General features: G+C 35.1%; 1 protein-coding gene across 2 annotated transcripts in view; it reads left to right on the plus strand.

The window, feature by feature from the left end:
• Positions 1 to 26,440, plus strand: part of SLC16A7 (solute carrier family 16 member 7) — a 173,540-nt gene extending 147,100 nt beyond the window's left edge. For both annotated transcript variants that reach the window (XM_082742008.1, XM_082742009.1), the window contains exons 4-6: positions 16,270 to 16,413; positions 19,461 to 20,276; positions 24,192 to 26,440. In XM_082742008.1, coding sequence (XP_082598134.1) covers positions 16,270 to 16,413; positions 19,461 to 20,276; positions 24,192 to 24,460 — 1,229 coding nt within the window. In that variant the 3' untranslated portion in view covers positions 24,461 to 26,440. The remainder of the gene's footprint in view (positions 1 to 16,269; positions 16,414 to 19,460; positions 20,277 to 24,191) is intronic.
• Positions 26,441 to 27,551: the final 1,111 nt, after the last annotated feature.

Raw genomic sequence — 27,551 nt, forward strand, 5'->3', positions numbered from 1 at the left:
ATCACCAGGTTTACACACTTCACAGCACTCACCAAAGCACATACCCTCCCCAATGTCCATAATCCCACCCCCTTCTCCCAAACCCCCTCCCCCCAGCAACCCTCAGTTTGTTTTGTGAGATTAAGAGTCACTTATGGTTTGTCTCCCTCCCAATCCCATCTGGTTTCATTGATTCTTCTCCTACCCACTTAAGCCCCCATGTTGCATCACCACTTCCTCATATCAGGGAGATCATATGATAGTTGTCTTTCTCTGCTTGACTTATTTCGCTAAGCATGATACGCTCTAGTTCCATCCATGTTGTCGCAAATGGCAAGATTTCATTTCTTTTGATGGCTGCATAGTATTCCATTGTGTATATATACCACATCTTCTTGATCCATTCATCTGTTGATGGACATCTAGATTCTTTCCATAGTTTGGCTATTGTGGACATTGCTGCTATAAACATTCGGGTGCACGTGCCCCTTTGGATCACTACGTTTGTATCTTTAGGGTAAATACCCAGTAGTGCAATTGCTGGGTCATAGGGCAGTTCTACTTTCAACATTTTGAGGAACCTCCATGCTGTTTTCCAGAGTGGCTGCACCAGCTTGCATTCCCACCAACAGTGTAGGAGGGGTTCCCCTTTCTCCGCATCCTTGCCAGCATCTGTCATTCCTGACTTGTTGATTTTAGCCATTCTGACTGGTGTGAGGTGATATCTCATTGTGGTTTTGATTTGTATTTCCCTGATGCCGAGTGATATGGAGCACTTTTTCATGTGTCTGTTGGCCATCTGGATGTCTTCTTTGCAGAAATGTCTGTTCATGTCCTCTACCCATTTCTTGATTGGGTTATTTGTTCTTTGGGTGTTGAGTTTGCTAAGTTCTTTATAGATTCTGGACACTAGTCCTTTATCTGATATGCCGTTTGCAAATATCTTCTCCCATTCTGTCAGTTGTCTTTTGATTTTGTTAACTGTTTCCTTTGCTGTGCAAAAGCTTTTCATCTTGATGAAATCCCAATAGTTCATTTTTTCCCTTGTTTCCCTTGCCTTTTGCGTTTTTCCTAGGAAGATGTTGCTGCGGCATCTTTTAAATTACTCACACTTACTTTATCTTTTACCCAGTATTACATTTCCCTAATACCTGGAGGCAACTTTAAGTGGTCGTTTGTCATAACTGTCTTGAGACCTCTATAATAACAATATGGGATTGCAGTTTTCTCTATTTCCTTATATGTCTGAACCACCCTCATTTACTAAACTCTCAGATCCTTTGGAGTAAGATACTCCCACCCCCAATTTTAGGGTAAGTAAGGTCTTTTAATTCCCAGCAACTAAGGAAACATTTGAAACTCCTGGCATATAAATTATACTGTCTATATATATTTGTGGATTGAATAAATGAATTCCAGAACAAGTTACTAAGGCATAGGATTGTCTGACTTTATTATAAAGAAAGCTTAAAAATCACCTAGCCTAGTGGTTTTCAACAATCATTCAATCAGGTGAACCAGAGTGTTCATTGACAGAAACAAACACACTCATTTCTGAGAACCCTTGTGGATGTGAAAATCTGCCTCTCTTTGAAAGTACGATCTCCATGACTGCTCAAGCACAGATATCTGACTCATAATTGGAGATATTCAGAGATGTGCTCAAGGTTGTAGAACCATGACCCTTTTTTTCCCAGCTTACTAAACAGCATTGCCATTTAATCTTCATTTCTCCATTTGAAATGAAAAACCAGTTATCCATTACAAAATGTTTGGAAGAGCATTCCTCTCATTACTTTCCCAACAGTGTGCTCAACATCTAATTTTTGATGAGCAATTAATTAACAAAGACAATTCTTATTATTAATTTAAACAGGAATGAGCCGGGTATGTTCCAGAATTCTGAAATTCACTTCCATCTTTTTAAAGTGCTCTGCTTTTCTAGCATTCTTCTGTAAACATGTTATTTTTAATGCTATAAATGAAATTATAAAAGAATACCGTGAATAATGAGTGCTAATGCTAAAATAGCAAAGTCAACAGAAGGTAGAAATGCTGATATAGCACTTTACCTAACAATGAATCTACAGATTGCATGTTTATTGTAGGAAACTAGTTTTAATAAGTAATTTACTTTTTTTTTCTTTTTTAAAGAAATGTAAGGCGGGTTGCCTGGGGGGCTCAGTTAAGCCTCTGACTCTTGATTTCAGCTCAGGTCTTGATCTCAGGGTGGTAAAGTCAAGCCCTGAGTAGGACTCTGTGCTGGGTGTGGAACCTGATTAAGATTCCTCCCTCTTCCTCTTTCCCCCATCTCTTTCCCTCTTTAAAAAATAAAAATTAAAATTAAAAATTAAAAAAAAATTAAAGAAATGTAAAGCTCACCATAGCAAATTAGAGTAAAAAATCATGTCAAAACTAGATTAAAATTAGGGCGCCTGGGTGGCTCAGTGGTTAAGCCGCTGCCTTCGGCTCAGGTCATGATCTCAGGGTCCTGGGATCGAGTCCCGCATCGGGCTCTCTGCTCAGCAGGGAGCCTGCTTCCTCCTCTCTCTCTCTCTGCCTGCCTCTCTGCCTGCCTCTCTGCCTACTTGTGATTTCTCTCTGTCAAATAAATAAATAAAATCTTTAAAAAAAAAAAAAACTAGATTAAAATTAGTCATGTAAGAAATTTATAATTTAACATATTTTAAATTGTAGCTTTTATCTGTAAGATACATGAACTATTTTATTTAGAAATCTTAGGATTAAAAGACCTTAAATGTCTGACCAACCTTCAGTCCTTAAATGTCTCTACAATATTCTTGATATGTGGTCACATTACTTCTGCTTGAACAGTTTAAGGGCAAGTAACTACCTCTCAAAGAATTAAGAATATCTTTTCTACACAGAATCAAGCTTCTGTAACTTCTGTCCCTTCTAATAACCTTCTCAACTGAATATTCTTCAGATCATGAAAAGAAGCCATTATGTTTTTCCTAAATCATCTTTATCTGAGCTAAATATACACTTTTTTTCAACCATTCCTCATAACATTGTATCAAGTGTTCATGTGTGAAAGCACTCTCCTCTTCAGATAATCTACTTCGATTTATGTAGCCCAGGATATTTCAATGGGAGCTTAATGGAATTTAGGATTGGACAAATCTTTCTGTAATGGGTCTTGCGTATTGCAAGAGCTTTAGCATTTCTGATCCCATCCACCAAATACTAACAGTGCTCCAAATACCCATGAAAACAAACATATTCTAAAATTGCCAAAAGTCCCATGTGAAGAACAGATTTTACCTCGGTTAAGCAGTTCTGATGGGCAAAGGACTTGAATATTTTTCCAAAGAAGACATCAAAGGGCCAACATGTGTGTGAATCATCGAGGAAATGCTAATCAAAACCACAATGAGACTTCATCTCACACCTGTTAGAATGTTTACTATAAAAAAAAGTCAAGAGATAACAAATCCTGGCAGGGATGTGGAGGAAAGGGAAACTTTATACACTGTTGGTAAGAAAAAAGTTCATTGCAACCACTATGGAAAACAATATGAAGTTCTTCAAAAAATTAAAATAGAAAGTGATCTGGCAATCCCACGTCTAAGTATATATCCAAAGGAAAGAAAATCACTGCCTCTAAGATTTGTAAGCTCTCCCATGTTCATTGCAGCATTATTCACAGTAGCCCGGATATGAAAATAAGCTAAGTGTCCTTCAACAATGGAATAATTAAAGAATTATGTGTATCTCACATATACATATTGGGATATTGTCCAGCCCTAAAACAAATAAGCAAATGGAAAAACAAATCCTGCTATTTGTGACAATATGGATGAAGCTTGAGGGCATTATACTGAGTGAATTAAGTCAGAGAAAGACAAATACTGCATGATCTGATCTCACTTATATGTGGAATCTAAAAAGGTTGAACTCAGAGAATCAGAGAGTAGAAGTAAGTGAGGGGGCGGGGGATGGGATTGCCAGGGGCTGGGGAGAGTGGAAGAGTGAGATGTTGGCCAAGGGTACAAACTTTCCATTGTAAGATAAGGAATTCTGGAGACCTAATATATCACATATTAATAACAGTGTACTATCGGGCACTTGGGTGGCTCAGTTGGTTAAGCGTCTGCCTTTGGCTCAGGTCATGATCCTAGGGTCCTGGGATAGAGCCCAACATCAAGCTCCCTGCTTAGCGCGGGGCCTGCTTCCCCCTCTTCCCTCTGCCTGTTGCTCCGCCTGCTCTTTCTTTCTCTTTATGTCAAATAAACAAAATATTTAGAAAAAATAAAAATCTCTATACCTGAAATTTGCTACAAAAATAGATTGCATAAGTTCTTACCACACACACACACACACACACACACACACACACACACACACAGGGTAACTATGAGAGGTGATGGATATGTTAATTAGTGTGACTGTGGTTATTATTTCACAATATATACACATATACACATAAGATCATCATGTTGTACACCTTAAACACATACAATTTTAAAATAAGCTCTGATAATGTAGGTGAATTTGTTTTTGTTTTTGTTTTTGTTTTAGTTTTTTGTTTTGTTTTTGTAATCACAAGTTCTCTATTTCTTGAAGTCAGTGTGAAATGTTGACCTGGGTGGGACTTGCCAGTTTTCATTGCAGACAATTAGGATACTTCCTATAGTTTTGGTTAATATTAATTATTACCATTATACTAACATACCCATTAATCCCTCAAGTCAGCTCACTTTTTCCATGTTGTATACAAGAATTTCACTACAGATATGGTAAAATGTCTTCAAAAAGATTGGTGTGCTATTTTCTATATTTCTTTGACCTAAATGTATAGAAAGAAAAAGTTTAATTTTAATTGACAAACATATTGGGATCTATTCTAGGCTTTTAAAAAAATCTTTAAATAATCTATTCTGATTTGTTCCTAGAAACCTTCAGAATTTATTACTCAATAATCTATGGAAAACATATTTCTGTTTGTTTCTGAGAAATGGGCTTATATTTCTCTCACTCTACTTTTCTCCAACATCTTCTTTGTTCTTTATATCTTATCTTAACACAATGATTTAATTATTTCATCAGCATGTGTCAGTGCTGAGAAATACTCCTTACTCCTCCATATCTATTCTCCATAAAAATATGATTTAAATCTCATACCTATCAAGTGTTTCAAGTGTCATAACTGTCCCCTCCCTTCTCGGGTTTCTCTTCATGACTCTAGTTTTAATTCCCTGAGATGTAGTATCACTCTTCCCTTGGGTTTCTCTTTCCCTTCCAAAAATCCACACTTGTCTTCAGTTTTGGTGATCTTTGGCTTATTTTGTATGTGTCTAATTTCTTTCTTTTTTTTTTTAAGATTTTATTTATTTGACAGACAGAGATCACAAATAGGCAGAGAGGCAGGCAGAGAGAGAGGAGGAAGCAGGCTCCCCACTGAACAGAGAGCCCCATACGGGGCCCGATCCCAGGACCCTGGGATCATGACCTGGGCTGAAGGCAAGAGGCTTTTTAGCCCACTGAACCACCCAGGCGCCCCTATGTGTCTAATTTCTTACTTTTCTGTACCAAGTGATGAGTATACTTCTCCATCCTTTGGTTTTGCTTTGAACTCACATTTCTAGATGTTTACACTTACTCCTTCACTTTTTCTGTTATTTCCTACATTCTGTCTAAGATATTTTAAAACCCTGTTTTAAATAGAAATATTCTGCCAATACCTTCCTCTTTCCTTAAGTATTGTGACTTGGTTACTTCTGGAAACCAGTGTTCCCTGTTCATATGTCAGTTCACTCCTGTTTCTGTTAGCCTTCACTGGAGGTGCTCTTGCCACAAGTAGCATATGGTACTTTCTGGAATTTGTTGATTCTTGTTCAGAAAGACAAGAATAGCATACTTCATTTATTTGCTAAGCTGTTGGTTTCATTCACTCATTAATTCCTTCATTCATTTTAGACTTCCTTATGAGTACTGTTATAGCTGGATCCACTCATAGAAGTTCTGAATGATGCCAAAGGCTATAAAATATCTTATTGTGAATGTGTGTGTGTGTGTGTGTGTGTGTGTGTGTGTGTTTATTTATTTATTTCCCTGAGTAAATAACAATGTTATAAGATTAAAAATGTATGTCCCAAATTAAAAATAATGAGATTTATCAGACCATTCTTTTTTTTTTTTTTACTTCATTTATTTATTTTGGAGAGAGAGTGCAGGGGGGAGAGCAGAGGGAGAAGGACAAGTAGATTTCCCACTTAGTGCAGAGCCTGACCTCGGGCTCCAGCCCACAACCCCAAGATCATGACCTGAGCCGAAATCCAGAGTCAGATGCTTAACTGACTCAGCCATCCAGGTGCTCTTCTGAAGGCATTCTTAACCTTTCTTAAAATTTTATTTTGAATTCATATATGTGTGTATGTGTAAAAGATAGTTGTCAAGGAGAGGTTAAACTATAAACACAAAGACCGTCTAGACAACATCATATATTTTATCTAAACCAACATGAAATTCAGAACATCAGTAAACCCTTGTCAACTTAAAGCTTTTATTTAATTTATGAATGCATGTGGTACAATAAATTCACGAGTGCCACTTACTTAGGGAAACCTGTAAAACAAGCTATAAAACAAAATACCCAGATCTTAAGAGTAAAATTACAGCTTTTCTGTGAGACATGTGATTGAACCACAGTTTTTCTGTTGTGATTAGTCTTGGTATATCCAACCTGATCCTTCATTATACCCCAATATTTAAGGGAAAGTCCTCTATTTTACTGCAGGTTTATCTGCTGTGATGCTTTCAGCTTAAACCCACAATAGGTTTAAGCCCTAAGTAAACACATTCCCTCATTTAACAAGATTTTAAAACATAGAGTGGCCCTAGAATGCCTCCGTTAGATTGCCCTTTCCCTTTGGTGCCCCTGGAACTTCTAGGCTCTGTGCCTCAGCTTTTCCTTCATCCAGCTCTCCTCATATTCACAAGACGGCTGCCCTGGTTCTTGGTAATAGGCATATATGAGGCAACACTTAGTGATTTCTTTGTATCTCTTTTTAAGTACAGGAGAACGTTTCCCAGAAATTGCTAGATTTCCACTCGTGTTTCACTGGCCAGAACTGTGTCATAGCCCAGCACTAAGTCATTCAATCGAGAAAGGAATGAGACTATCACAATTGGCTCGTTATGTAAACCAGGATTTACTCCCAGCTCCATCATCCTCTGAGCGCATGGCTGTGCAGAGAAAAGCAGACTCCTGAAAGGAATCCATGATTTATGAAAAGAGAAATCAGGAAAAAGTGAATGCAGAGTCAATAACCAAGAGTATTAGGCAAAGGCAGACTAATAATTTACTGATGATGACTATTTCTTGGAATGAGTAAAGAATACTAACTGTTATCATTCTGTAGAACTTTATACCAGAACTTACATTAAAAGTGCACAAAAGAGGGGCACCTGAGTGGCTTAGTGGGTTAAGCCTCTGCCTTTAGCTCAGGTCGTGACCCCAGGGTCCGGGGATCGAGGTCCACATCAGGCTCTCTGCTCAACAGGGAGCCTGCTTCCTCCTCTCTCTCTCTCTCTCTGCCTGCCCCTCTGCCTACTTGTGATCTCTCTCTATCAAATAAATAAATGAAATCCTTAAAAAAAATAAAAGTGCACAAAAGAGAGTTGGAGCACATTCTCTTGTGTCCCTTAGGTTCAGAACACACCTGTCCATACACAAATACATCTACATACAGCAACACTATGTCCTGTCAAATATGGTAGTAGGTAGGGACAGGGATGTTGGGGTAAGTGGACCTCATACGTTTAGTGAGGAATTTTGTTTGCTTAAAATTAGTTTTTACTCACAAACAAAGGCTCTTTTAAAGAGAAGAGTTAAAATGAATGGAGATCATGTACATGTCGCTAAAATGATCTTTAGCTTGGCATACATGTTGTGTTTTTTGTTTTATATATGGTTCAGAGAAGGAGAAAAAGAAACCCAGTAGATGAAACACCTTCTTTAAAACCTTGTCTGCTATGATAAATACTGATATCATTCCAACGAAGTGATGGTGGCATCATATGACAATTCTAAATCAACTTAGAAAATAATTTAATCTAATTAAATAAAAAATAATTACTATCTACTATATAAAATAATTTGTCTTAAGCCTAAGTAAATTATAAATGAGTCACAGTATGCCCTTAGCCCTCCAAGAGATGAAATTCTAGTGATTAGTACAAATATGCAAATAAATATATCACAAAGTAGAATATTAATACTAAAGAGAGAGTAACAAAAGTAGTAGAGAAGCTCGAGGGCTAGGAGATTATATTAGAAGATGGGTTTATGTAATGCATTATGATAATGTTATTTAAAACTAATTTTGAAGAATAGATAGAGGGAAAGAATATAAAATTTCATAGGACTTCATGCAATATTCTATGTACAGTAAGAGTTATGAGGGGAAAATATCCATGAACAGAAATATATGTTAGCATGCTTTAGAAATGGTCATATTGCTAATTAGTTGCCTATGATAGGTACCAACCCTTGATTTACAAATTGAACTTACCTGATGGAAATATATATGTTTTAAAATCCATTATGAATTACATATCCACATTTCAAAAATTCTACTGAGGTTAAACTATTATAACATTTAATTGAGTATAACAAATTGGAAAAATATCAGAATCACTTTAAATGTTCTGCAGTTAGATTACACTGGGATAATTCTGTGAAACTAATAACCTTTTAAGCTTAAGAGGAAAAGAGGGTATTTAGCAGATGTTAACTACTTTCTGGTGTGAGATAATATTAACATTTTATGAAATTTTTTATAGGAACTGGATTTTTTTTCTATTATTATATTAGGTTGTCTTAGACTGCAAGCAGGCAAAAGTCCAGTGTCCATTTGTAAAGTGACCAATAGTTAAAGTTTTATGTCATATCACAAGAAGTTTGTGCATAGTAGCTTCTGGTTTGGTTGATTTTTTTTTTTTTGAGATTTTATTTATTTATTTGACAGAGATCACAGAAAGCCAGGCAGAGAGAGAGGAGAAAGCAGGCTCCCTGCTGAGCAGAGAGCCCAATGCAGGGCTTGATCCCAGAACCCTGGGATCATGACCTAAGCCGAAAGCAGAGGCTTTAACCCACTGAGCCACTCAGGCACCCCTCTGGTTTGGTTGATTTTATTGGCTCTTTGGTCTAATCAGTGACTTAAATATCTCTTATCTTCAAGAACCGCAGAAAGATGACTGTGGCACCTACAGAGGCATTTTATTGCTTTATAAGACTAAGGACATCTTTTCCCTGAAGGCCCCAGAAATCTTTACCCTAAAATTGCCCCCAAATGCTCATGTTTAAGCCAATATTTGGTAATGGGATTGGTGTTATCATGATTGCCTTACTGTATTTGATTCATTCCCATGAGTTAGGCCTGGGGTGGGGAGGTCACAAAAGAGATTAAGTATTAAACAAAATCAGGATTCATTTAGGAAGAAGGAAGGGGTCATGGCTCTTGTGTAGGGAACCAACAGTTTTAGCAATATAGTCTTATTTTTTTCTGCCTTCTTAAAAATTACTCCAAAGAGCAGGCAATGTAAAGTATAAATATTGAATAATTAAACAGAAACATTTTTAAATTAAATTTTAATTTAATTAATTTTATTATTAATTAATTAATTAAATAAATTTTAAATTTAATTAAATTAAACAGAAATTTTTATTTGGAAGAAATGAGCATCATACATGTCAAAAGAGATGTAATCACTTGTCCCAGGAAAAATGGCATTTCATGGGAGTGCAAGGCACGCTCTAGCCCAGGCTGCCTAGCAAAGTGCTCTAGCAGTCCTGGCAAACTGTTGCTTTGCATGGCAGTTTCCTTACGTATGAAATGGAATGAAGAAATACTGCCAACTTTTGGAGCGATTACAGAGATTACATGTGTTCTTACATATGAAGAGTTTAGAAATGTGCCATGTCCTGAAGAAATGTTGTTTTGTTTTGTTTTGTTTGTTTTATATGGCCACTGTGCCAGCCTTAAATAAGTAAAATCATCTTTCCTGATGGGGAATAATGTAACCTGTAAACACCAACAAGGTTGTTTGGCATTTCTGTCCAGGGGCACAGAAGGCTCACTTTTTTAAACCCTTTGATTTGTAGTAAAAGGTTTTGGTAAGATGTCAGTTTGTCTATTCTCCACCCCCACCCCCCATACAAATAGAATGAGCATCTCTTAAAACAACTGTGGTGACGCCAGTTTGGAGCAATCTGTGGTCAAGTGAATATAGAAATGCAGAAGTTTATGTAAAGAGAGGAAAAGATGAGGGAACATAAAAATAACCATCTTCTCATTCAAGTAAAAGTCGAGAACTTTTCTCACAACCACACTAATGGCAGACAGGTATTGAGATACATGAAGAAAGAACAATGTTTACTATAAAAGGTGTGGGAAATGAGCTATTGATGTCTAGGTGTATTTTAAAATAGCATCTAGTACTTTTATTAAGGTTTGTAGGTTTATCTTATTGGAATGGTGAGAAGTCTCTCTGGGGAGCTGATCTATCTGCAGAGACCTGAGCATGAGAAAAATAAGCCATTCATATATTAAAGGGAAAATATGTCAGACAGAAGGAACAACAAATGCAAAGATGAGTTGATAGACCATGTCCCCCTCCAGTGCGTCAGGTATACCTATAGCATATTAACTAACCCCACTCTTGATTTTTATAATTACTCAAACCATTCATTCAAAATCTTTGTATACTTAAAATATGAAATACTAGTTGAATGAGTATACCATGAAATAGTAGTTGAGTGAAAATACTATGAGTATCTGCCGAAAAGATTCGTCTTTTGTAAGTGCTGGATACGCTCTGTTGAGTCAAACTGGCACAGTTATGATTTAGCAACATTCTAACTGAAGATGATTTACCTGGATAAACATTTATTTATGTATTTATTTATTTTTAAGATTTTATTTATTTATTTGACAGAGATCACAAGTAGGCAGAGACAGGCAGAGAGAGAGGAGGAAGCAGGTTCCCCGAGGAGCAGAGAGCCCGATGCAGGGCTCAATCCCAGGACCCTGAGAACATGACCTGAGCCCAAGGCAGAGGCTTTAACCCACTGAGCCACCCAGGCGCCCCCTTGGATAACATTTATATCTCCATCCTTTGTAAAAGCAAGTGTAATAGCTACTTCCTGATTATTAGGGATTCTCCTGTCATGTTTTTCACTGACCTTAAAAGAGATCGCATGAAGAAAGACACCAGGTGAATTTTTAATCCCAACATCAGTGGAGTGATAAACCTCGGGCAAACAAATAGTTAATGAAGAGGTTCCCCTCTCTGTCCAAATTAAAATAGCAACAGTTTTTTTAATTCAAAAAATCTTCAAAAAAATCTTTCAAATTTTGAAAGCTCCTGTCAGTAAGAAAAATACTACAGTAGTAAACACAGATAAATTTCTGTAATTGCAAACAACTTTTTCCCAGTCCTGCACTAGTGCTTTTTATCACTTGACTTGACAGGATACCACATATACAAATTTGAAATAAAGCAAATGAAAAATAAATTATAGCAGTTTATCATTCTTCTGTTAGCATTTATGCTATGCGTAAAATTTTTATATAGCTCAAATTGATACTCAATTCCAATTCATGGTTTTAGATTGATCAAATATATTTTATGAAATGTTCATTACATAACATATTCTCCAGATTTTCTCACAGCATTTGTCATGTACTCTTGGCATATACAAAGGAAATAAAAACAAGCACTATGAGTTCATATTTACAGAACAGAATAACAATATACAAAGGAATAGACTAATTCATATATATATAAGCCATACATTTTTAAAATATTTAAGAACAACAACAAAAAAAACCACTTGCTTATAACTATATGTAAAACTTGAAATTAGAAAGGATATACTGTAGTAATAGTATTCAGAATCCCCAAGACCACTTTCAGGTTTCATGATTAACTAGAAAGATTCACAGGACTCAACAGTGTTTTTTTTTCATGGCTATGATTTATGACAATGAAAGAATGCAGAACAGTATCAGGAATGGGAAAAGCACATGGATCGAAGTACAGGAGAAACCAAATGTAAACTTCCAAGAGTCCTCTCCCAATGGAATCACAAAGGATGAGCTTAATCCAGCAACTAGCTGTGACAATGTAGGTGAAGTGTTGTCTATCAGGAAGCTCATTGGAGACTCAGAGCTTGAGGTTCCTGTTGGGTTGCTGGCCAACAGACCCTGGGAAGGAAGGCGAATGTTCAGCATAAACCACGTTGTGAAACAGTTTACGCACATTGAGCTACTCTTATCGGTTAGGAAACTCTTCTGAAATCCCAAGTTCCCAGGTGCCAACCAAGAGCTAGGCTTGCAAGCAGGTCTTTCTGAGGATGGAAGCCTCACATCTGATATGTTAATTCTTTTCTACACAGTAGTGAAAAGTACAGGTTTTTATAATCAGATGACCCTGGTTCCAATCCACATTTTACCCCTTACGTTGTTGTGACCTTGAACAAGTTATCAACACTTGGCATGTCTGTTTTATCAACTGTTACATTGCTCTAATGATCAGATTTCCACAAAAATCATATGTAATAATGTATGCACAGTTCTTAGCACACTGCCTGCAAAGAGTAATAACTCAATAAATTAATGAATAATTATATAATAATAATAGTATGTATGGCAACTACCATCATAGAGCTTAGAATAAGCTCTTGTAGGGACAAGACTCAAACAGGTGAAATACAGGATTTCTAAGTGTTGTGGGGTGTGCATGCGTGTGTGTGTGTGTGTGTGACTAGCTATAGTATAACAGGAGTTCTAAGAATGGGCACTCTCTGTAATTTGTAAGAATGCACATAAGCTTCCTCACCAGAATAAGTATTATGGAGCCACGGCCATATAGGACAGAAGTAGGTTTGAGAAAACGAAGCTGACGTATGGGTGACGACACTGTGATGGTTAAACTGCTCGCTGATGAAGTTCTCCTTTACAGCTTTACGGCCAGCATGAAAGTGACTATTAAGCTTGACACTAAAAATAAGGAGATAGTTTGGAAAGCTGGAACAGAAGAAATTAGTGGGTAGATCAGTCTGGTTTAGATATAGCCTGATACTTGTGTGAACGTTTTTTAGGAAATAAGACAATTGGATTCTTGCACATCATTTTTTTTAACTGCTCAACAAATATATAGAACAAAACATTTGGATGAACAGTACCTTTGCTCTATTTAGAAATGGGCTCAGATGTAACTCTCAGCAGGTAGAGAATTTTCTTTTCTGACTTAGCTAATGATTAAACTTCATGATTACTTGAAAAATATATGCTGAGTAGAAACTTCCATCCTGATTGAATTAATAGATAAATGAATAAATGACCTCAGAGTATAATTAGGCCTGAAATTCATCAACAAGGGACAGCTGTGAGGCTAGCTCATGTTTAACAAAAATAATATGTGATAAGAATTTATTTATTTTCTTGGAACTCTGTCTGTCTTGTTAATACAATATACCAAGCTGCTTGTATGTTGGAGAGAGAGGGGTATTGGATAGCGTTGTGTTTTTTATACCTGATGTTAGATGCCTCCTCAAGCTAATGTTAAGCATTTAAAGATTCTTTACAAAATAAATATATTTTGTTCTATATCATAATTTTAATTAGATCTATAACTATTACAAAGTAGAAATATTTTATGACATTTTATATGTATTTCATATTAAGGGTTTGATTAAGCTTTGATTTCTAAAGAAATCAACCTAAAAACTATATCTTTTTTGCTAGAAAAAATTATAGATGAATTATGTAAATACATCCCTTATGCATTGTCTAATAGATTACCACTTAACTAAAGTATATTATTTAAAGTAAAATAATTTGTTAAAATTAGAACTCTCATTGCATCTTGACTGATATCACAGTAGAAATTATGTCTCTTCAAAAAGAAAAAAATCAGCACCTCCAAATGTTTTCTTTAGTTGCCACTTTTAATCACAGTCATGGAAAAAGAAGCCTTGATGTGATTATCCTGAACTATAGATATAATTATTTGCCACACGTTGCAAATTAAGTTGTGATTCATTGCCTATGTTCAAATTTAAATTTATATCATTTAAGCAAACACATTTATAAATTTTAGTAATTAGTACATTTGTGAGTTATCCAGGCATCACATAGAAAATTGTATACATAATAGCAATGATACTGAGAAAATTGTTATTAGTCCAAGTAATTGTAAATGCCTTTGGATTCGTTCTGATAGTCTAGTGTATATCAAAGCGTCCATCACAGTTCTTAAAATAACTTTATAATTTCTCCCCTTGTATTATAATAGTTTGATGATTATAGCTGTGTTTTTATTATTTTATTTTGGCATGTGTCACCTGGTTTTATACTAGAATCTCGAGAAATAGTGCATTGAACTGATTTCAGCTGAATTGAATTGAAGTAAAGTGAACTGGTTAAGTAATTTTAAGAAAAGGAACCCACACTTAAGTTGAATAATTAATCAAAGCCAATCAATTTGTCACAAAAGCAATTTGAATTTAGCTGTGCTTTTTAATGAAAATGCTCATTTCCTAAATCATATGAGTTTTTACCATATTAGGGACTGAAATCTATTATTTTCACGTTATCTTGAACAATTTTCATTGATTTCCCCCCCACCTCAGTTCCATTGTTTTTATAGATCTATCTTTCATATGGTCTTTTTTAGTTTATTTTGGGGGAGTATTAAATGCAAAAGTGGTATTCTATTTTTGAGTTCTTTTTGTCACATTACACCTTTTTAAAAAAAAAAAGTCTTTTTACCAGTTAGTTTTCAAAACATATTGTGGAGTAGTATTAGGCCATGAAGTTTTTATTTCAAACTTATATTTAAGGAATAAAAACAATAACTACAGTTGTGTAAAAGAATAAAGCTGCATTGACAAATGAATCTCAATGTATTTTAAATACATCCATGTAGAAATTCTCAAATGCAGTAAATTGCACTTAGCAAGTTTTTTAAGTTACAGTATTAGCTAAAAATCATTTAAATTTTTTCTAGGCTAAATATTGGACTGAGAATTCTGACCTAATGTAATATTTCCCCCTCAAAGCAATAGCCCTTGTTTTAGATGAAATATAATTTTAAGTTAAGAAAGACATGTCAAATCAAACTATTTACACATTGATAGGTCTCATAAAATAGTGTGGGCTTTCACTGAATCTAAGATGCTCTCAGTTGTCAAGTTGCACCATTATTTTATGATGCACAACTAAAAAAAAAAGTGATTAAAATAAAACACACTTTATTAATATTTAGAAGCTTTATCTTATAACTACCAAAAGAGCTTTTTTAGACACAGTGAAACATAGATGATTTTAATTATTTTAATACTCCTGCATTTTATATGTACACACACACATACACCCTACACGCATGCATTGGGAAATGTACATTAAATAAATTGAGTAAAGCATTCCTAAAACCTCTTTCCATTCAGTGTCTGGCTCCCCTAAATTAGTTTTTGAGTCTGAGTTCTCAGTGTTCATGTTTCACACATAAGACTAGAAGGTTTTTTAGACAATAGTCAGTGTTCATATTCAAATTCCTCCTTCAAATGGCCCTTAAATTGTTTGATTGAATTATGAGGAATTGCTATTGTCCAACCAAGCCACAGAAATAGCAACCAAATTCCAGCATGCATAGCGGCAATAGCTCCATCGCTACCTATGACCCCCACCTGATGAACAGGGATTGTTTAACAGACCTCAAGTATGAGACATCTTTATTTCTAACATAATATATGAGAACAGTTGGTATCTTAGAATTAAGGAAACATGGTATTAGAGAAAAGTCATACTGCGGTATAATGAAAAAAAAAACTATTTAAGCTCTAATTAGGAGGATCTCTGGATGTGTGCTCATGTATTATTCTAGAAGATAAAATTATAACACAGACAAGTCATTTTTATAATCTCTAGATTATTGTTACATAAATTTGCCTACGCTTATTAAGTATTTTGATAGTGTAGCCAAGTCCTATTGAAAATCTTTTCCATCAAAAGTCAAATGATTATGGTCATAAACTATATGTTAAACACTTCTGATTTATTATTTTATATATTGTCATATATATGGTTAAAGATAACCAGTCATAGTGATTAGGAAGTATTGAAAAGTCTTCATTATATTCTATGTGGACTAATATTTTTCTTTTATCATTAAAATGTGCTTTCAAAATTAACAGATGTTAAAAATAAATAAGTAAATGACCCAGCAACTGAATGTTTCTTAATTTCCTCTCTACCACAGGTCCCATAAGTAGTGTTCTGGTGAATAAATATGGTAGCCGACCAGTGGTGATGGTAGGAGGTTTATTATGCTGTTTGGGAATGGTCACAGCCTCTTTTAGTACCAGCGTAATAGGGCTTTACCTCACTACTGGATTCATTTGTGGTAAGTCAAGTTTTGTTTTCTGCTTATTCTCTTCTTAACACTTTCATTGTTCACAAAGGTCTATAAGAAACATAAACAACAGAACATTCATATTGTTTTCTTTGACTTTACTTTTGATATCAGATGCTATTTTAAAGTATATTCATCTAGTACACTGAAATACGAACTTGGAATGGCCAATCAAACTTATTTCAAGAAATGGAAAAAAGTTATCACATACCTTAGGTGCTATGATATCAATGCCAAAAAGAAAACAATTTTGATTTAATTTTACCATTTCACTTTTATTCATCAGCCAGTTAAGATGGTATTCTGGGACACAGACTTCCTGGCATATAAAAAGCTTCATTTTTTTAAAAGTTGTTTTTCATTACTTATTACTATTTAGAGTATCTGACTTATCATTCATTATAGGTTAAAAAGGATGCCAAAAGATATTTTCTGCATGCATTGACTTAGTTCTAACAATAGAATTCTTTTTGTTTGTGTTCTGGTTAGTGGTAGGGCTCTATATTGGTGCCCCTTCTTTTCCTTACAAAAGATTCTAATTGTTTAAAGGCTCTGTAAGGCACATTTGCCACTAAACACATGTTTTTAAGTGTCATACTGTCATTCTATTACAGTTGTTCCTCATGCGTAATGTCTGTTGACTCAAACTGACCTAAATACGTACATTTGGAAAAAACTGTTTTTATTAGTCTCAACAGTAAACTTCTTTAAACAAACCTACACTCAAAGTCTTAAGAAAAATTAGATTTTAATATATAAGGAAACTGAATCTTTTCCTTATGCTCCCAGAAAAACAGTAAATATATTCTCTTTTTAAAAATTTTAGATCAGTCTAACCTTGCACTTTTATATCATTTGATGAAAAAAATAAAATGTATTAAAGCCTATAGTAATAGTGATGTTAAAATCTTTCTCTTTACAACCTTTCCACAACTGTCTTCCTTTTTGATGTGGTAAAACACCTTTTGACATTATAAATGAGAATTTCCTAAGAATTTTTATAGTACAGAGAATGTCCTTTCTTTGTACAGAAATACTATATATTACACTTGACCACAGGAGTCAGGCTGGGCCCACAAGTGATGTATTATGGAAATATAATTTTGTTATTACTCTACCACAAATTTTAACAACATTATATATTATTCTAACTTCAGTTCTTGAGTCTTGAAGGGTTTGGTGCTTCTAGAATCACTATGAGAGGTTTATCTTAAGGCATTATCAGCCAATACAAAATACAGTCTAATTTTTAAACCCAATTTAGCACATATTAACTGATCATGGGCAAATTAGCCTCTTTATGATGTCAGTGTCCTTGTTTTTAAAATGAGGAAAATTATAATCTCTTTCCTTTGGGAGTCATTGGAATGATTCATCTAAAAAATGAATGCATAGTGCTTTACAGAGTATCAGAACTTTGTTACTTTTAAATAAATACTTGCATATAATTATCATCATATGTCATTATATAACCTCTTGCAGTCCTAGAACTTACCTGACTTTGGCAAAACCCTCTTTGTTCTTGTTGAGGGGATTAGAACCCAGGAAGTCTAGGTGTTATGTCCAACACTGTAGATAGGAAGATCGCGGAAGCAGCGTCAGATCTTTGGATTTCAAATCTCATGTTCATTTCACCATGTCAGAATAGGAAATAGATGGCCGTCTCCTAAGGAGAAATTGGATTAATACCCGAAGGCAAAATTCTAGGTGACCGAATGGGGTGAGGGGTTGGGGGAGGGTGGCATTAGGTAAAGAAATTTGAACTTCGAAACAAAATTCCTGCGTTTTATTTTGGGTTCTTCCATTTACAAGCCACTGACCATAGGCTGGCTGGCTGGCAGTTTTCTTATTTATAAATTACACTTATGCTGCGTATCTCACAGGTATGGGCTGTGATAGCATCAGAGAGCATACTGCCCTGTTACTCTCCAAAGCTCTTGGTTACTTTTTGTTAGCTTTTAGGGACCCTCCTACTCATACAAAATATATGTATCAAAGGTTTGCAATAAGTATTTGTACTGAGAACTGAGTTGTCCCTGAGTCTAAGGAGTTAACCACTTTGCAGTACTCTCAATTTACATAAATACATTACATAAATTGCAGAATTCTTACTTCTGTAACCCCTAAACTAAGACAGAATAATGCCTAGTCTAAGAGGAAAAGAGAGATACCTTATCTAAATCAATTTTACATGCTTTTTAAACAAACGTAATCATCACTATTGCTAAATAATACTTTGGTAAACTATAAGAAATAATTCCTCTCTCATAGGTGACATTCAGCACTGCCAAGGGATTCCCTTGGAATCGGTAGGAATAGTAGGGACCTTTGAATCATATAAAGAATTAGTTTTAATCCCTGAAATAAAAGGTTTAAAGCAAAAATTTTATTTTTCAGTCAGTACACATGTGCATCTATATTCATGAAATATGGAACATGAAAGATGTAGAACATGACATTAATGGCATTAATTTATTACTCTTGTTTATTATTTGCATAGTTCTGAAAGAAATACCTGTGGAGAGACCTAAGATTTTCATAAATGACAACCTTTTTAATCTGTTTACTCTGTTCCACTCTTAAAAAAACGGTGTTCACATTTTAAATGTACTCTTGACACAAGGAAGAAATCTATTCTATATATATGGTATAAATATAATGCATATAAATATATATGTTTATGTACATAAAGAGGATTAATTTATCTGTGGTATTAAGTGATTGTAATTAAGAACTAATCATTTCATCCTAATTTCAACCTATTCTGTGATTATGGAAATATCAGTAGATGTCCTTGATTTTATTTTTCTGCTTTCACATGAAAGGACTATGAAGCTGTCATAGGTATTAGGTGTCCAGTTGTGGGAACCTCTTTGTTTATGCACAATTTCATGATATTTATAGTTATCAAAAATTACTACCCACTTTTGCACGTTTAGTTCTGCCTTCCCCCTTGAATGTACATTTTAAGGAGTAATTCCTTTTGTGAGTGACATAATGTGTTTGTGTTTTTCTTCCTTTTGTTCTGTTCTCTTTAGGTTTAGGTCTAGCCTTCAACCTGCAACCCGCCCTAACAATCATTGGCAAATACTTCTATAAGAAACGGCCCATGGCTAATGGCCTCGCCATGGCAGGAAGTCCTGTTTTCTTAAGCACGTTGGCTCCTTTCAATCAGTACCTTTTCAATACTTTTGGCTGGAAAGGAAGCTTCTTGATTTTGGGAGGTATACTGTTGAATGCCTGTGTGGCCGGGTCCCTCATGAGACCCGTTGAACCCAAACAAGTTGCCAATCAGTCTAAAAATAACATTGGCATAGGAGTGGATGACTCGGGTGTGAGGAGCCACAGGAAGAAATCAGCGTGGGAGATAGTCAATACGTATTTAGATTTCTCCCTTTTTAAGCATAGGGGATTTCTGATATACTTATCTGGAAATGTCATTATGTTTCTAGGATTTTTTGCCCCCATTATATTCTTGGCTCCATATGCTAAAGACCAAGGAATTGATGAGTATTCTGCCGCTTTCCTGCTGTCTATTATGGCTTTTGTTGATATGTTTGCTAGACCTGCTGGAGGACTTATTGCAAACTCTAAACTTATCCGCCCCCGAATCCAGTATTTCTTCAGTTTTGCAATCATGTTCACTGGAGTGTGCCATCTCTTGTGCCCACTGGCAGAGGACTACACCAGTCTGGTGATATATGCTATATTTTTTGGTCTTGGATTTGGGAGTGTTAGCAGCGTCCTCTTTGAAACTCTCATGGACCTGGTTGGCCCTCAAAGGTTTTCCAGCGCTGTAGGACTTGTCACAGTGGTGGAGTGTTGCCCCGTTCTCCTTGGTCCTCCTCTTGCTGGTAAGAATGATTCTCATCCAGAAAAGCAAAAAGCATAAAATGAATATCAACTAGCCAGGGCATTCTTTGTAGTGTATGATGGGGCTTGTAATAATAACTAGTAATAGCCTGAAAGACTGTGGGTGTGTTAATTTTAGGTTTTATTATATATGTATTTTTAAATTTCATAAATGGATGATCTTAGACCTCAATTTGCTTCAGAGCCAGGACCTGTGAACTTAAGAAGTTAAATTATACTGATATTTAGTAACATAATTTGCATATTTTTACCCATAGCCATTGTTTTGTGCTTATAAAATTGTGTCATAATAATAAAATTCCACTTTTTCTTCATTCTGTCATTGACTAACAAATTTCTCTTCTGCTTATATTAAAATGAGTCAAAAGTGTAAAATAATGCTACTAAAGGTCAGGATCTATTTTTTAATTGGAGTACATACATTGGTTATATTAATATCTTACATGCCTAAGCATAGCATACTTTTATAATATTGCCGACAGAAATATATATATATATATCCATATATATGTACATATATACTCATATATATGTATGTGAAATGCAGTATGGAAAAGAAATTCATTTTGAACAGATACATTCCACATTTATAAATTATAGTGGTTACCTATAGATTTTAAGATCTGAGACATTATAATATAAAAATTATATATTTATATATTATTTTATAAAAAATATATTCTATAAATAGTATATTATATAACATATATATAAAATTATAGTGGGTACCTATAGGTTTTAAGATCTGAAATATTTTCAGTGATGCCTATGAAAAGTATCTGTGCTAAATGTATAAGTGCATTTTTGAAGCTAAGACTCTGTTCAGTCTTAGACTTTAATGCTATAAATTAAATTAAATTAATTTAAATTAATTTAAATTAAAACATTAAACATTAAAACATTTAAATAAAAAAAAACATTATTTTCCAGTACATTGTTTTGGTTAATACTAAACTTAGGTATTCTCTTAGGCTCTTGGCCTGACCCCTAGTGGTCATATTAACTGCCAGGTTAAATGTAAATATTTCCAGTTTTTAAACTGCTTTCCTACATGACATCAAGGTATCATTTTTAAAAATTCCAGTATAGTTAACAGACAGTGTTATATTCATTTAAGGTGAACATTATAGTGATTCAGTAATTCCATACATCAAGAAATAATTTTGAATTGGGAAAACTTGTATTTAATTTGTTGATCTTTAGGTATCATTGAACTTTTGCCTTGCTTTTTCACTTGGCCAAGAACTAGTGGCATTCTTGCCACTCATAGGCATCACTGAAAATATTTCAGATCTTAAAATGTGAGTGGCTACTGAATTTTTCCATCCATGAGGGCTGTTGTCTTATATCTAGCACAGATGTTTTGGGTGGTATATCTTTTAATATTGGCTGTACTATGGCACCAAACCAATTTTCAGAAGGAATGAAAGTTAGTCTTGTTTATCAGCTAATTGATTTTGTTGCATATGACAACTATAATTGACCTGTCTTTGCCTACAGAATTAGTTTACTAAATGGGTTTTAGAAGCCTATTAATTAGCGGCGAAATTTTTAGTATCAAGAGAGAATATTGTATTTCACCAGCCGTGGTGAGAGTAAAAAAAAATTAAGTCAGGTCAACAGGCATAGTGGGTAGGCTCTAAGAATGAAAATGAAGGTATCTGATTTGAATGTTCCTACCTGCGCTGAGAACCTGTATTAGTAACATTTATATCAGTTTCAGTGATCTTGAGTGCTTCTTGTGTTAATACCGCCAAACCATTACACAAGTGCTGGCAATGGCAAGAATCCATTTGGGGCTCCTTTTTGAAGTTCTCAGGCCATAGCCATAATAAATTCATTTTTTTTTTTTTCATCCTGTTTCTGTCTTCTGGTATCCCTGATCCTCCTTGACTTTTGGACTGGCTTCTCTGTAGCCTTTGATCACTGATAGAACAGTCTGGCGCATGGTAGGCACTCCATAAATACATTTGAATGAATATCATTGTCATTACTTCTCACACCGTTGCTGCTGTTGCTGCTACTCTTGTTTGTAAAGCCAGAGTGGAAGATAGGGTATGATTTTTAGTTTTATTGTTTTCAGCTCAAACTTCCACTGCTGCACTCACAATAACTGAAGCTTTAGTTCTAGAAACGTGTCTGGTTTCTTGGTGATGCTAAAATAAATTCCCCAGACATTTAGAAAGTATGTTGATACGGCAGCCCACAGTGATACTATCTCTGATGGGGCCACAGACCTAATGTTTATGTATTTAGGAGTATAACAATCATCGTATGAATAAAAACAATTGGCTAAAGCTAGAATGGAAATTTAAATTACGCATTTTGTTATGTTTATGTATATATGGCACACTCAAACCTATTCCACCATTGAACTGATCAAAACAGAGAACTTTGTTCAAATAGGAAGTTTCACAAGTAGCTAAATTTAATACTGAGCCACTGACTTATATTCTAGCCAGAATAAATGAGATTCTGATTAAAGAATCAGGCCTATATCAAAATCACCTAGAATATGCATATAATAAATAATATGGACTTGCCTATACTATCATTGTTAAGAATTAGGTACCTGCATAAGCAAGAAGCAAAATTAAGTATAAACTGAAGTATTTTTAAAAGTCAGTAAACCTGGGTGCCTGGCTGGCTCAGTTGGTTGAGTGTTCAATGATTGGTTTCGGCTCAGGTCATGATCTCAGGTTGTGAGATCAAGCACCATATCAGGCTCTGTGAAGCATCTGCTTAAGATTCCCTCTCTCCCTCTCCCTCTCCCTCTGTTTGTCCCCCCGCCCGTGCTGACTCTCACTCTCTCTCTTGGGGGGGGGGGGATCAATAATTCTTCAGGTCATAGGGTATCAGGCTAGTTTTTAAATGTTCTTAATAATCAAATGTAATAAATACTTTCTTCCTGATTTGTCTGGCCTTAATAATTTAGATTCATATAAACTAAAAATTGTGATTAGCTCAAAAAGTTATGATATGACTCTTAACCAAGAGGTATGTATGGTAAAGCTCTTTTGCAGAATAGTTAAGAATCTGAGTTTCAGACAGACCTTGGTTGGATTCCAGATTCTGCCACTCACTGGCTATGTAACCATAATGAAATTATTTCATAGTGATCTTGTAAGAATTAAATGAGCTATAACCTCATTTAAAAGTGTTTAGCCTAAAGGGGCCTGAGTGGCTCAGTCGTTAAGCCTCTGCCTTCAGCTCAGGTCAGAATCCCAGGGTCCTAGGATTGAGTCCCACGTAAGGCTTCTGCTAGGCAGGGAGTCTGCCTCTTCCTCTCCCTCCTCCCTTTCCCCCACACCTCCATGCTCTCTCTCTTGCTCTCTTTCTCAAATAAACAAATAAAAAATCTTAAAAAAAAAAAAGTGTTTAGCCTAGTGGTGGGCATAGAAAAAGCATTGAGTAAATATTATGTCATGTCAAGAACCTTTAAAAAAGCCTTTGGGTCTTTCCTAAAAAATGTGAATTTTTCCTTTGTATTGAAAAGAAGCGTGGGAAGGATGAAGCAGTCTCCATGTATAAAAGTTAACAGATAGATATATCTATTTTAGACACACAGATACAAAAAACATGCCTCACACATACATGTATTTATGAATATACATGCAAACAGACATATACCTATTTTGTCTTGGTTGTACATTTTTATTGAGGGGGATAATCTTCCTTAAATTTAATATACTGGTAATATAATGCTATGTGTACATATATGTCTTTTTTAATGCATAAGTAGAATTCATAATCTAGAATAGCTTTTGTTAAAAGCTCATGCAATATTAACCTCAATAAGAAATGGGTACATACTTTGTGGAAGAATTTACTGGAAAATGTTATCATTTTACAGCTGTTTTATTATGCTGTCTTAAAAGATGTTTTCTGTCTGTTAGGTAAATTGGTGGATCAAACTGGACAGTATAAATACATGTATATAGCCTGTGGCGCTATTGTGTTCCTCTCAAGTGTGTGGCTGCTCATCGGCAACGCCATAAACTACAGATTGCTTGCAAAGGAAAAGAAGGAAGAAGAAAGGAACAAGAAACTGCATACACCCGAGTCCAGAGAGTCTGAACCCTTGAACAAATCTAAACACCATGATGTTGATGTCAAAAGTACAAGAACAGAGAATAATTCCTCCGAAAGAGAAACTAATATTTAACAAGAATCACATCTCTGATTTCAGTGTTTATGACTTTCTTAGGAGTATTTTTTTTTTCAAAAATTGGGAAAGTTTTTACTTGAAATGAGGAGTCATAATGAAGGATGGAGATGAGATTTTCCTCGATGGCAGGTTTTTATAGGTTTGTTTTTTAACACTTGTTTGGATAGTTCAATTTTGAGATTTTGCTTAGAAGGAATCCATGCAGTGGGTTTATTTCCATACATGACTCTGATTGTCATGGATAAAATAATTTTAAAGTCTTCCAGTGAGTTCCAGTCTTGGTTATAGAGATCTGAATCCCAAACCCCTGGTTCAAGTACTTAGAAGGCGTGTGTTTAATCTAATAAGAATACCCTGTCCAAATTTAATTTTTTAGTGTTGAATGGAATTGAAGGAAAATAAATTTTCTTCTAGTGTGCATGTGCACGCACACACACACACTGACCTATATGTACACATGTGCAGAGTATCCAATGAACAAGACAAGTAGATTCAAAAAGAATATTATCACTTTTTTTAACTTTAAAAATAAATCCACTGAGAATGAAGAAATCTGTTATATCTGCACACTACTTTACAATGTGAATTTTAAAGATAAGAACAACAGTGAAAATGAGAACGATCTTAATTTGAAAATGCAACTAACTGCGTGAAAAAAATTTGCATGTATAAAATAAATTTGAAAAAAAGAAGTTCATTTTAAACCATTATTTCTGAGCACTGTTAGGTTTGATTAATCCATGCACGTGATTTCTTTGAGGATGGTCATTAGTACCTGGTGCTAGAGAATGGAACTCTCAAATAATTTTCAGAATTTTACTTCATATGTAAATCAAATTAAAAGCCTAAGTGACTGCTCGCAATGAGCTATGTTCATTGATTTTAAAAGGATTTAGTTACAAATCCAGAAAGTAATAACCAGGGATTTTTTTTAATCAGAACTCAGTCTACACTCACTGTCAGACTGAGACTTCAAAATGGAATATACCAGAATCCTGGTCGATAGGCTGACAAATAGGCCAAATTCTAATTTTTCCCAACACGTAACCGTGATCAGAGGATTACTGTTAGGAATGATCTGAGCAAAGCTGACTGAGAGTGAGAGGTGCTTATACTGAGGACTCCCGGTTCTGTCATTTCTCACCCCTCCCTAAAATGCAAAAGCAAAACACCCAGAAACCCAAACAGGCCTTTCACTCCACCCCTGAAATTCCTCAGGCTATAAGGAATGGCCTCACTTCGAAATCCCACCCCCTCCTGATGAGACTTCCTACCGCCTGGAAATATAACTGGGAGACTGTGAGAAAAGGTTTCTAGAACTGGAGGCCGCTCATGACTCCATATACACACTTGTGAAGTTTATCACAGGATAACAAGGGGCCTGCAACATTGCCCGTTGCCGGCCGGTGTAATTTAGTTTCTCATTTTCGTAACGATGTTAAAACTTCTGAGAATCTGAATCACCCTTGAATGTTCAGGCGTATGATAGTTACTGTGCACTGAGAACTATAAATACCACTGAGAGTAATACAGTACTTTTAAACAAGAAAGAATTTGTGCCTTAGGGCTAAAGTCATTAAGTATTTACATCAGTAATTCTGAAGTTTAAATTAAGAGTATGATTAATGGAAAACATTTAGTGCTTGATTATTGAAGTGATGTTACTCTTAAGATGTCAAAAGGAATTTGCTGTTCTTTTTTTTTTTTTTTTTTAATTGCAGTGGAGGCAGATGGTATCTTATTTCCTATAAGATTACACCTGGACACCAAGCTTTTGTGATAATTAACATTAAGGATTTGATTTGTAAAATTTATGCACTGGCTAAGCATGTGGCTCATATTTAGGAAGCTATATAAAGTCCTATATTTCATTTAGCATTCATTTTGTTTGCAGATGAAGAGGAATTTGTATTTTTTTAAATATTAAATAAAGCAACTTGTGCCAATACCATAGGTAAATAAATCAGGCAAAATGGGGCAGTGTATGGCTGTTTTTAATTTCAGTTTTCCCCAATCTTGAGTCTTGAATGAGCTGCTTTCATTTTATTAAGTGCTTTTGTATAGAACTCTGACTTGTCATAAGAAACTCAACATTATAAATTCTGTAGTAGCTCCCCAATCTTAAAACATTTCCCAAGAAATGCCTTCAATTCTCTGAGGATATGTATTTAGATTAATATACATATCAGATCCCGGGGGAATAAACATCAAAGTAATGATAGTGGGATTTGGGCCCATGGCTTTAGTCCTTTTGTGCCTTCCTCCATGGAAGAAGGTTCTTTTATGTATTGATGAGGTTTATGTCAGGTGAAAACTGATTCTTATCTGTTCTGTTGGTCTTCGGTAATCTTCATTAACTTTTCATTTCTAACACTGTATATTGTTGAAAAAGAAAGGGAAGTAAAATTGCACATTCAAAGCACATAATAATTCAAAGCCATGCCCAGCAACAGCTCTACACAAAGTTACAAATACGCACACATGCTCATTCTCACAATTATGTTGAAAATTAATTTAGAACACACTTGAAACAGTGACATAGACTCATGTACAGGATTGGGAATTATTTCAGAGTAAAATAATTATCTAGTCGTTCACTTTCTCCACTCCCTTGGACTCGGGAGTTTATTTGTTGCTTTAAGAGAATCTTTCAGAGACCAAGAAGAGAATATCAACCCTAAACATTCACACAGTCTAGAGGAAGCAATATAGTTGGCCTCTGAGTCTGCAGTGATCCATGTAGACCATTATTTCTTTCCCTAGGAGTGACAGGTTTTAGATGTTCAAGATGTCATGAAACGAAATCAGAGTACACCAATAAAATTCATTTTAGTCCTATTACCCCACTGGGGAATTGTTAAGAAGGGAGGTTATCAACTAGGGTACTAAAATAATTCATAATCACTAGCTGCTTTAAGTATTTTTCTATTGTGATAACTAGCAGCCCATATTTTTCACAACTGAACCTTAAATATTCCTTCACTAAGAATTTTGGGTATAGACTTGTCCTGACCTATCCCTACCCTCTTTCCTCATCCTTTATTTTTTGGGGGGGGGTCCAGTCAACACACGTTTAAGAGGCACTGGG

This window comes from Mustela nivalis, assembly GCF_964662115.1.
Source record: "Mustela nivalis genome assembly, chromosome: 7".
In the NCBI taxonomy this organism is placed as follows: domain Eukaryota; kingdom Metazoa; phylum Chordata; class Mammalia; order Carnivora; family Mustelidae; genus Mustela; species Mustela nivalis.